General features: G+C 41.0%; 1 protein-coding gene across 4 annotated transcripts in view; it reads right to left on the bottom strand.

Moving 5' to 3' along the window:
* The window catches only part of cacna1ha (calcium channel, voltage-dependent, T type, alpha 1H subunit a), a 160,159-nt gene that overhangs the window by 66,959 nt on the left and 80,681 nt on the right, over positions 1-12,519 (bottom strand). For all 4 annotated transcript variants that reach the window (XR_013488057.1, XM_078161655.1, XM_078161656.1 and 1 more), the window contains exons 4-6: positions 10,704-10,837; positions 9,591-9,688; positions 966-1,125 (exon numbers count right to left, since the gene is read on the bottom strand). Coding sequence is in view for 3 of the 4 variants with exons in the window: in XM_078161655.1 (XP_078017781.1) it covers positions 966-1,125; positions 9,591-9,688; positions 10,704-10,837 (392 nt within the window). In the remaining variant the exon portion in view is untranslated. The remainder of the gene's footprint in view (positions 1-965; positions 1,126-9,590; positions 9,689-10,703; positions 10,838-12,519) is intronic.

The following is a 12,519-nucleotide window of genomic DNA, read 5'->3' as shown; positions in this document are numbered from 1 at the left end:
AACTAGTGTTACATTAAAAAAGGGGAAACTTAAAATTAAAAATTGATTTCTGATATATTTCCAAAAGTATGAAAGAGACAAAAAACATCATTTTTTTTTACATATCAACATGAAAACAATTAAATTTACTTGCCACTTTTCACATTTTACTTTATTGCACCACCTTCATTGTTTTTGTGCGAATTTTCTTAATCAATGTGATGGCCTGACCTGTGCCAACATACTATCGTATATTACCTTAAGTAACTTTCTGTTAAAAGGTGTCTGTGTGAAATTTCTGCCTATGACAACTGGGATTTGGAAGAAGAGGATAAAAAGGAGCTGAGAGGCAGAGTGTGGGAAACACATCGAGACACATAGCGACACATGCCTGCAGCAGCAGCACTGGAGTAGTGGGGGAATGGCTTTCTTCCCATTTGGTTCCCAGCATGAATTAGATGGTTGTGCTTTGTTGTTTTAGTTTGGGTTGGAGATTACCTTTAGATCAGTTTTCTGATTTTGTTTGGTTAAGTTTAGTTTCAGTTTAGGTAGTTAGGGGGTTGAGCTGGGTCTGACAATCCACTGCGTAATTGGCCCAGCGACTTCCCCATCTTTTCTTTTTTTGGCTGTGATCTCCCACCCCTTTTGTTTCATCCTTTGAGTTGTAAGTATTGTTTTATGCTTTTTAAAAATAAAGCTCTGTTTGTCCTTTCCCCTGCAAACTGTGTCTGGCATTCATTCATATGTTCCGGTCTCTAGTTGTGCCTTTGTATGTTTAAAGAGGCCATAACAACAACTGCGTATTTAAAAGCCTCTAGACTCGAGTTTTATAACCATCTCCAGAGTGGTTCTATTGTTGTTCTACCCTTTGTAGGGGTAAGCTATCAAAGCCCTTCTGATTTGTGTCTGCATTGTGTCTTCCCTTCACACTTTTAAAATCAAAATTCCGCCCCGGAAATATTGTATCACAAGACCAAATTCCTTACGTTCTGATGTCCTCTCCCAAGAAGCAGCGGTTGCGCAGCAGCCCCGCCCATAGCTGGACTCCAACAATCCCGAAGATGAAAAAGACAAAGAAGCAGAGAAGAAGGACATTTCCCAGCATGGGTAGGGTGTCCAACAGCAGTGTCACCAAGATCCGCATACCTACATAGAGGGACACATAAAAAGTAAACATGAGTTTTGCATGCGGTGCAGAAGCTAACCTTTTACTTGCCCACTGCTTACCGTACACCCTGACAACCTCTATTGATCTTGTGATCTTGGAACCCATAACTTCATCCCGACAGCCAATATAATTACAAGTGATGACAATACTGAAAGTGACAGCTTGACATTATTTCATCCTCTGGGATTTGAACTCACAGCTTCCCTGTGGCTAGTATTATCTAACCACATGCATTCAGCATCCATCTCCAGTTGTCAGATGTGTTTAGCGTCAGCAAAGTCAGGGATCTAGTCTCTGAGGTCCCTCACAATGTGTTCTGGCCCCTTTCACATGTATCACAGCCTTGTCACAATGACCACACTTACAGTACGGTAAACTCCACAGTGTCTCGACTAATTTTGACAGTGGCAATGCTATGCAAACTTATATCTCCTCGAGTCCCCAAAATCTAATCTCCAGACTGTTTGTGCTGTGCCACTGCAGGAGAAAGTTTTCTCTGAATCCATTATTGTTTGGTGAAAAACAAAAACAAATGCTTTGGTTTGCTGTGGAGTTTCACAGTCATCAGGATGGGCCTAAACTGCACTGAGCTCACAAGAGTTCTTATTAAAGTCTGTGCCAGAAGCTAAACATTATTAAAACTATCATCACTGTTAAATTCATTTCCACTAATTCAGAATGAAATCAAACTTGTACAACTGTCCAGAAGATTATGATTCATTATTTATGCATGTTTGAAAGCACTAATGAGCAAAATGTGGATATCATTCTATCCCCATGTTGTTTACAAGTATAGGAAGTGTCCTGGCAGTGGATTTTTGATGTTGTTACTCTGTGAAGTACTAACTGTCCCCGCTCAGAGAGAATGACTCATCAGCATTTAGGGTGCGTCGTCCTATCTGTGTTTATCCGTGTGTGCTTCTGTGTACACTCATTAGACATAAAGTTGCAGTACAGAACATATTTTCTCCACAGTCCCACAGCATGAAATCTCCTGTGATGGGTTTTGCTTTAGTCTTACATTGTATATTGTTATGTTCGCATTACAGGGCTTAGTGTTCAATTCAGATTATCTCCCCAGATCCAATCATTTTGCCTCGACTGTTCACATTCATGTTTGAACTGTTCCCTATCTGACATCAGTGTGAACTGATCTCTGCCCTGAAACGTGTCACATGCAACCGATAATGTCACTCACATTGCGGCAGTAGCTCAGTCTATAGGGACTGGGGTTGGGAACCAGAGGGTTGCTGGCTCAAGTCCCCGTCCAGACCAAACATGAGTGTAGACTGGTAGCTCGAGAGGTGCCAGCTCACCTCCTGGGCACTGCTGAGTTGCCCGTGAGCAAGGCAGAACCCCCAAACTGCTTGGGGCGCCTGTCCATGGGCAGCCCTCTCGCTCTGACATCATGTATAGGTCCTGTTTGTGCATGTGTGTGTGTATTTCGGGCCTGTGTGTATATGACAACAGAATGAAAAAACTGAATATCCACTCAGGGATGAATAAAGTATATATTCTTCTTCTTAAAACAGGCATTTGAGGAAAAAATAAATGTATGAGCAAGCCTTCATCTCTTGCTGCGGAGGTCCAATGACATTTCGTCATGATGAGGAGAGGACTGCCCACTGTTCCAAAGGACCATTTCGCCAATGGCAACAGAAGCACATGGCTAATCAATATGCAGAATGACATCATCAGACTTCTGTTTACCAGGCTGTTGTAAAATGGGACATTTTTCAGACTGCTGAGGCTGCAGGTTGATGAGCCATTGCAACAATGGCTTGAAGGCTGGACGGCAAAGGAACACAGAGGTACTAGCTCTATTACCAGCTATTGTTGTTAGCTTTGTGGAGAGGAAGGTGTGGGTGGGGCTGCCATGTGGAGGGTTTCACAGAGGAACAGTCCCTCCAAACCTTAGGATGTCCATGGCTACATTCCAATATCTCTGTCGGCACCTCACGACAACGCTGTCAGGGCATGAAGGCAAGCTGTCCCTGACAGAAAGCGTCTGGCAGTTGGGCTCTTCTGGCTGGCGACTAGTGCAGTCTACCACAGCACTGGTATGGTTAGATATGTTAAGTATGACATGGAAAAAACCATGGATGTATTGGGAAACACACACATGAATTTCAATATGACCCTCCTCACACATGGCCAGTGATCAGATATGTATCAGATTTAGAACCACATATGAAAGTGGCCAACATCTGATTAAAAAAAACCTCTGAAAAATTCCTATCTGTGTTATATGACAGCAAAGAAATCAGACCTGGGCTACATTTGCTTGTAATGTGAATGCAATGTCTGGGATGGCAAAAGTAAGAAAAAGTCTACTCTACATTCATCCATCATTCATCAGCCCATCCAGTCAACCATCCATCTTTCCTGACCACAGACCAGCTGCACATCTAGAGCTGCATTGTGCTATAATGTGTTTTTTGTGAGATATGTGACAGCCAGGCAGGTGAGGGTCAATCCATCAAAACAGAGCTCTAATGAGATGTGGTCATGGCTTTGGGGCGGAATAGAAATCGATAAAATCGCCCAGTTTAAATCATTGTGTCATCACCAATCTGTCTCGTTTCATCTCGCCTGAGATCTTCTACTCTCAACACACCTGCCTTTTCATACCTGTCAACAAGCTATTTGACTTGTTGTTTCCCATTTCTCACAAAACAGAAGTTATACACATGGAAAATGAGAAAACCTAACACACACTCTAATGATACACATTTCTCATCATAAAACTGAAAAACAAAGTAACGTCTGTTTGCATGCTTGAGGTGGATAGCGATACTCCAGAGACATTAAAATATCGCCGTCTACTTGTGTGAATACAGCACATGGAAATGTACACACATACACACTGAGTAAACAGCACACAGATACCTTACTATAGAGGCATCTGTGTGCTGTGAAATCTGCTCAAACGCAAACATCTCACAGCATTGACATCCCCTAAGCAGAATGCTAATGGTTTCTCTATACAACATTTGGGTGCAGACATGTGATTCAGCAATACCCCGAATTTCACTTCTTAAAACAGACGGGGTTAGAAAACACAAGAAGATTTAAATCTGGATTGACAAGGTGTGTACTCCCAGAGCTGCAAAGCGCTCCGGTAGGTTTAATTAAACTAATGCAATCTAATGGCACACAAGTGGCAGCTTGGATGAGACCACCTGAAATTGGGAAGGACAATATCCAGAAAGTCATGCCACAGGGAAAAGTTAAGTTTCCTGAGGCCTGAACTTCTGGAGAAAACAAAATTCTACCAGGCAATAAACATTATTTTAGCTCGTGAGAAGTGATGAGGGGAAAGTTGTTAAGAAGAGACAAAATGAAATATAATTAAATACTGGAAGATTTTGGAAATACTCAAATAATTCAGAATGTGTTTTTGTTTGTTTCCTTTGATATGTTATGGAAAGGAGCAGGATTGTAGACTTGTAGATTGTAGAAGATGCAATAAAGTCATAAAGTTGCTTTTTATATTAGATCTGGGAGGAATGAAATATGCTAATGTGAAATCATTGTCACTGGTAAACAAGCAAACACCTATGATGAGTGAGTGGCTTTCCACAATTTTCTTACTCATCACACTGACTGGAAATAAAGCAAACTTTGCAATAATGGTTGTGACTAAAACTAACATTTGCATTATCTGGGTTACATTGCTTTTTGTAGACTAAACATTTAAAGGGATACTTTGCCCATTTTCGACCGGCTTTGCATCATAATAATGTGGGTTTTATGCGTAACTGAACTGTGGTAAACTTCCCTCCATCTTATCAGCGCTTATTCAGCAGATTTGACTGGTTCTAGGACCACAGATTGTACTTCCACTTTCTTGTTTGCCCGCCACCAGGGGCACAAAGAGTACAGAAGCGGATCAAGAGACAGATCTGCCCCTCTCTCTTTCTCTCAAACTCAAATCAAACTGTAAAACTAGGCAGCACTGATCAACTCAAAACAAAGATTATGTTACTGCAGTGCCTATTTTTGCTAAAACGTCTTCAGAATTTTTTTTTTTTTTTCATGCACTGTAACACTGCTGTAACATGAGAATTTGTGGAAAGGAAGTGAGTACCATACTGTGTAAAAACTGATTTCAAACAGTAAAACTAAGCACTACTGTTTAAATATTAACTAAGATTTTGGTACTGCAATGCCTATCTCGCCTAAAATGTCTTAAGAATCTAATTTTAGTGCACTGTTTAGCTGTAATATGAGAATTTGTAGACAGGAAGTGGGTGAGATACTATTTCCTGTATTGTAAAACTAGAGGGTGTTAAAAAAGACTCTCTTACTGCATTACCTATTCCTCGCCTAAAATGTTTTCAGAAACATATTTTAGCTTACTGTTTAACTGGAATACGAGATTGTTTGTTTCCTGTGTCATAACGACCAAGCTTGCATTATGCCACCCACCAGCAAGAGAGTTTATTGGTGCAGTGCAGTGCATTCTGGTAGTTGTAGGGTGTGTGACTATTGAACAAAGGCAAATGCCACAGCCCTTTTTCTTCTATTTTCTTTGGTCACAAAGCATTAATTTCAAAAGGATTTGTGTCTTTCTGTTGCACAGAACTAAAATACTGTTTAGTGGAGGGTCAATATGGAGAAGTGGTAAATAAATACTATAATTACAATTTGGAGAAAGACACCTTCAACAAATAACTTAAATATGACATATATCAACAAGTATTTCATATTTGTAACACAAACATATCCAGTACTTTAAAGAATCATTCCCAAACAGACACAATGAGCTGTCTCCAGTGCTAGATTAAAATTATTGCTAACTGTAAACTGGATTACTCATGCCTCAGCAATGACTGCCTTTAACAAACACCATTTCCCATAAACCCTTGATGTTCCCAGGCTGAAGAGGCGGGTCCATAAGCAGGTTGAGGGGTCACAGCTATCTCAGACATGTCTATAATAACAGCGGAACAGAGATTAAAGCTATAAATCAGGAAAAAAGAAATTAGAAGCAGACATTGTTGAGTTTTATGGAAGGGTTAGTAGCACCCATGTGGCTATACGTGTAGTTTTATTCATGGGAGCTGTAGTTTTTCCTGTGCTCACAGAGTACTTGTTGTTGAGAACAGAGAGTTCTGCTCACTGTTTCCAGGTTACAGCATAAAAACATGTTTAATATCTGTCTGACACTGAACGCTTCCCATCCACTTAGGGCAAAGAGACAAACAGAGAGATGGAGTGATAGCAGAACGCTTTGAGACAAACAGACGGTAAGTAGGGAGAGAAAAACTTCAGCCTGGCTACTAGCCCGGCTGGCTTGCGCCCACAAACACTCTACATCATCTCTGATCACAACTCAGATGGAAGACAAAACAAAAGATGAGATGGAGTCTGACAGAGATAAAAAGAGAGGGAAAAATGAAGGAAGGAAGCTGATGTTACACATCCTCTGGGTGTTTGTGTGTACCTGTGAGAATATGAGTCTGTGGGCTTTGGGGTATGTTTGTGTCTTTTTGTATCCACACTGACCTTGAGTTTTCAGCTCTGAGTAATACCTCTCATTGTAATTCTCTCCCTCTTTCTTCTCTCCATCTACCGCCCAGTGTCAGACCCTTCAGGGTGCGACTGGAAACTTGTTACAATAACATAAGTTTCACTTCACCTTGTCCGTGCTTGTAAAGATTGCTTCTCGGGGCTACTGTTAGCTTAGCGATGAGGTTAAGGTTAATGTTAAATTCTTCAGTCCTCACAGAGGTAGAACAACACAGCGAATGTGTGTGTGTGCGTCCCTGTGCGTGAGACTGTTTGTGATGATAGCTTGAGAGAAACAGACAACCTGCCATGCTTTATGATTGTGTTTTGGTTATCTGCAGTGCCCAAAGCACCCACACACAGACTGAAACGATACACACACACGCTTGTACAAACATATAACGTCATCATTTACGTGGAAGAATCCTGGGTCATTCTGTGTCACATGCGAACAACTGGCTTATTCTAGGGAAGCAGGGTCATCATTCAAGCACACACACACACACACACACACACACACACACACACACACACACACACATACACACACATACCACAGTCTTTCAGCTTGCTGCCGCCAGACTGCAAGCAGACATCCATAACCCTGACAACATACTTAGTCACTGTAGCACAAATACCTGCCATGTTCCAATAATATTCCCATGGGTTCTTTAGTGTTGTAAGAATTGATTATTTTTCCAAATAAACTGTGTTTCATGAACAATAAAATTGGTTTACTCTGTAATAATACTTAACAGGTTGACATCAGACTGAGACAGCTGTTTACAAGAAGAAGAAAAATTTAAAACTCAGTGTGTAAACCTGATCAAGCGAGGACTATTGAACAAAATGGCTACCCACACTGGCAGACTGAAGCTGAAAAACAGCTTGGCCGCTTGCCTAATGTATGCTGGTTAATAATCTAGTACGTTGTTATGACACCATTGTCCCGTGATCCTCTTTAGCTGTAGATTCATGGCCGCTTCTGTCACAGAGCTTTTAGGAAAATGACAAACTATGTGCAAGTTCTCACTCAGCACTGGCGCGGCACAACCTCTGGAAGTGGGATTAAAGCAAACAAGAAGTCACGGATCATCGGTCAACTCAGCGTTAAGTAGTAGGAATACAGACATCAAAATATTTAATTTTTTTCCATGCCATTTTGGTTTTGTGGTGCTCAGTGCAAACTTGATGAATGAAAACAGGTGGCTAACATTACGTAGCACAGTTTTACAATAATCACAGGTGAAATGAGTACATCTCAGGGCATTTAGTGTAGGATACTGAAAAAATGTAAATGTAATATCAAATCTTTAAGTTAAACTACCTGTGCTAAGTGTTTATACTACAATAAGATATTGTCACTATTGGGAAAGGAAGCATTCTGTGGCAGACAATTATGCAGAGTTGCTCACAAAAACTTATATAAACAATATAAAACAAAAAAAATCTCTGAAGTGTTTTCATATATTTAGTATTTATGAGTATAGACAACATATGAAATGTGGCTCAGACGTAGACCGGGTCATCCACCAATCGAAAGATCAGCGGTTCGATCCCGGGCTCCTCCAGGCTGCATGTCGAAGTATCCTTGAGCAAGATACTGAGCCCCAAATTGCTCCCGATGGCTGTTCCATCAGTGTGTGAGTGTGTTAAAACTGAGTAGCAGGCACATTGTATGGTAGCCTCAGCCACCAGTGTATGAATGTGTGTGTGAATGGGTGAACGTGACTCGTAGTGTAAAAAAAAAAAAAAACAACTCTTTGAGTGGTCACTAGATGACTAGAAAGGCGCTATACAAATGCAGGTCCATATGAAAGAGCTTTTGTTCTTATCTTTATCACCTTATCATTGACTTTTCTGCTTCTTGCCAGCTAAATTCATTTATTCATAGAGATATGCACAAAAACAAGATTAGATCAAAACCCAATATACGGCTTTAAATCTGAATATTAGCTTTTTAATTTGAAACAGGAAGTGAGGGCATTTACTCAGTCACGGATTTTTCGCTTACAGTGCTTGACTTGCTGTTGCAGTCCAGGCTAAAAATTAATGTGAAGACATCTTAACATGACGAACAATACACTTAGACACACTCCCACAGCAGAGGGGACCTGCTTTCTCTGAAGCTGTGACTTTACCTACTGATCGAGCTGCTTTTTGCTCGATTTAAGACAATCCATGACATTTTGCGTTGCATAAGTTTGCCTAGCAGCTAGCGGTCTTTTTCTCTATTTATATGAAACTGGGAACAACATCAACTTTTTAAAAAGTTACAAAATTCAGCTCCATTATAACTCACAAGGTTCACTGCCAAAACAATTGTCTTAGCTAGACACGTTTTCCCACATATACAACATACTAATGTCATTATCATAAGCCTATGGCATTTCACATTGCATTAATTAGCCTTGTGGCTAGCAGAGTTTTCCTCTACTCAAAGACTTCAAATGCTATTTTGGGGGGCTTTTTTAACTTGTTTCTTATCTGTGAAATAAAAGTGAATAACAGCTTCATTTCCAATGAGGGAAATGGTTTTCAGTTTGCAAAAATAAACAGGAGGTCGGCATCAACTCCCCACAGCCCTGACGGTGCCAGTCTATGGCCAGCGCCTAGTCATTTCAAAGGATCAGCGGTCAGTGGGAAAACACACTCACGTCATCAATCACTCTGACCAGTGGCATAACTTCATCACTGACTCACTCATGGACAGACTTTTGCATTTATAGGGCTAGCTTGCATTCCACTGTTCAGCCATCAACTGTCAAGGCTTTGGCAAGCAGGTTCAGTGAATCACCGTGGTGTGCTTAACTGTTAACATTGACTAAAAGAGCAAATGAGTGCAGATGCTCATTGCTAATCAAGGAAGGTAAACCATCAGAGCATTCACCTGAGACGTATCCCTGCAGTTATGTAAATATGGACTTACTTGGTACTCTGTTGATGGCCCTCAGTGGCCTGAGCACTCGGACGGTACGGATGGCTGACAGACTGGCGTTATGGCCATCCAGAGAATACTCCATTACCCTGGAGGCACAGTTGGAGAAAGGCAGGAAGAGAGAGTTTTGCTTCATGTTCTGCACTCACAGGTATAGCTACACAAAGTAAACACCAAAAATATTATAATGCTCATAATAGCAGCCGCCCATTATAATTATAATTATAATTACATTATAATTACTGTACATGTGACATTTAATTACATACAGTCAAAAGCTCTTTCCTCTCTGTGTAGTTTATATTGTAGCACCCAACATCATCATTGTGACAAGTAGGCAGAGAACTATGGTCCTAATTGTGTCAGTCACTTGTGCTCTGTGATTGTGCTGGCTGTGTGAGGAGTGTGTGTGTGGTCATACTGGCTCGGCCCTTGGAGCGTGGGAGTAGCTCAAGGAATGTCTGCTGCTGATTGGGTCCTGCCCTCGCCCTCAACATATGTAGTGGCCCCAGACTTTAGTCTGGGAGCGCAGCATGTGCTCCTCCAGTCTCCAAATTATAAGTCTTGGTTACTGATAGGTGCATTTTGAGGCTGCACAGATTGGTAAATATAGTACCAAATGTTGCTTATCTCTGAAGTGGAGCTTAACTGAATGGTATGGTGCCATTTAAGACAAGATTTACGATAAATGGTGACTGCAGCTGCTGTAGATGTTGTACATAACCACATTGTTGCATCCTTACTCCTCTAGATTACAGGGTGACAGAGAGAAAACACAGCGCTCCTATATTAAGGACACTTCTATTTTGATAATGATAGACATTGTGAGGACAAACACATACATAAACACGCCCACAGGTACAAACACATGTACCTGCATCATGCATCTTTGTCATGCATAAGCTGTGGGTAGTGTATTTATTCCTGAGGCAGAAAGCTGTATGTTTGTGTGCATTCTTGTTTGTGTGAGACTGCACTGATTGTTTACTTCGTGCTCAGTGAAATGTTATCTTATTCAAAGCAGACTGCTATTGTCTGGCTGCAGATAACAGACAAAACGGAGCAACTTGTGGGCGTGAGCATAAAGCATTGTGGGATACTAACCCCGCCATGACGATGACAAAGTCAAGCTGGTTCCACTTGTCACCGAGGTAACAATTGGAGCCAAAAATCCCCAGGGCCACCATCTTGATGACCATTTCCACAGCAAAGAAAGCAAAGATACAGTCGTCCAATACCTGAGGAAACATGGTGAGAAAAACAAACACACAGACAGAATGAATGTTTAACAACAACAAGAGGAAATTGACTTCTTGCTGACAGAAAAAGGTCAAGTCTTGTTAAGTGTCCTCGTCAATATGGACCCCCATTTGGACTGTAGCTTTGAAAGTGCCAGTGGAGGTTGTCTGAAAATAAATTCTTGTCTCCATTAGTTAGTTTTATCCCAGCAGGGAATATCTCTGGCTTAGTATGGTTATGGCTGTGTCTCAATTAATTAGACATCTACCACAGCAAAAAGAATGTCTGTTTTTGAATATAATGAGCACATCTCAGTGCACCAAGAATCAACATTACTCTGCAGCGCGAGAGCATGTTGAAGCAAACCAGACAAGTGAGACAAGGAAACGAATGAAATAAGTTTTCATTACCATTTGTTTACAAATTGAGCCTATTATTGTTATTGCTCTTCCTGTCATTTCACAGCAATATAGAGCCGAACATGAAAGCAATGCCTGTTGCAAAAGAAACATTTCATTTTCCTAAATGCTCTTAACATTAGTGATGGTGAATTATACACAATGTTCACTAAAGTAATGACTTAGCTGGTGAAATAAAAATCCAAACAAGGCACATGACTTTACAGCGAGAGATGCTTATGTAGAAGAACGAAGGTTACAATATTCTAACCCTAGTTCTATGGAGTGGTGCAGGAATGAGTCCTAAAACCAAAAAATGAGTTAGCACTTCAGCACTCCCAGTTCCCTAGTCTCTAAGTAAATGTTTTTTTGGTTAGATACCTGAAATAAGGTCTGTGGTTAGCACAAGCTTCAGAGATTTTCACATTTTGTTCTGCGACATAAAATACGCCAGTAAATACTCTACTTGTACATTTGGAGGCCTTTGCCTAACTGAAAAAAGACAGTTGCTAACAAGTGGCTTACTGAGACTAAAGAACTTCATCACACCAAACACGGCTTTACAGCCTCGCTGCGAGGGTGATGTTCATGTGACCATAGTGTACTTGGTTCATAGCCTAACATTAGCTTTTCACTTCTGGCGATTGCATTTATGCTTCAAACATCATAAAAGTGGTATAATTTTGTGGAGGCTATGCTAACTTCCATGTTGGCCTACAAACATTCTCAGAACCCATCGGCACAGCCTCTGAGGGCAGAACCACGATTTTTTGGCACTCCGGTTTGATTTGGGCGGAGGAGGTGAATTTCCGTTTCCAACTTCTGTTTATATATAAGTAAATATGCTGAACCATTGCGATGGATTCAGAGTTTGCAGTGACACCAATTATGTTCCGCCTCGTTAGTTCACCGCACAGACCATTTAACCTGGCAACAACTGCAGCCGGCTCAAACGTGATTGGTCAATATCACGCAGACTACAAACAGCCTACAACCGGAAACCAGGGCTCTTCCGCTCTTCTTCCGGAGGCAAGATCTCCGGGGTTTGCCTACAGACTCTACATTCACTGAATGTAGAATCTGTATATAGAGACTAATGTTTTTATAATATATACAGACTCTACATTCACTGAATGTAGAGTCTGTATATAGAGACTAGCCTACAAATAAATGTCATCCCTGCAGGCCTCTATTAGCAGAGGTGGAGCCCTCTACTGGATACTGTGGGTAATACTCTCCCCATGAGCATGCATTTGCCCATTGAAATTTGCATAAACATAGCC

The sequence above is a fragment of the Epinephelus lanceolatus genome, chromosome 18, assembly GCF_041903045.1.
Source record: "Epinephelus lanceolatus isolate andai-2023 chromosome 18, ASM4190304v1, whole genome shotgun sequence".
In the NCBI taxonomy this organism is placed as follows: domain Eukaryota; kingdom Metazoa; phylum Chordata; class Actinopteri; order Perciformes; family Serranidae; genus Epinephelus; species Epinephelus lanceolatus.
This window is presented reverse-complemented; position numbering and strand designations above follow the sequence as displayed.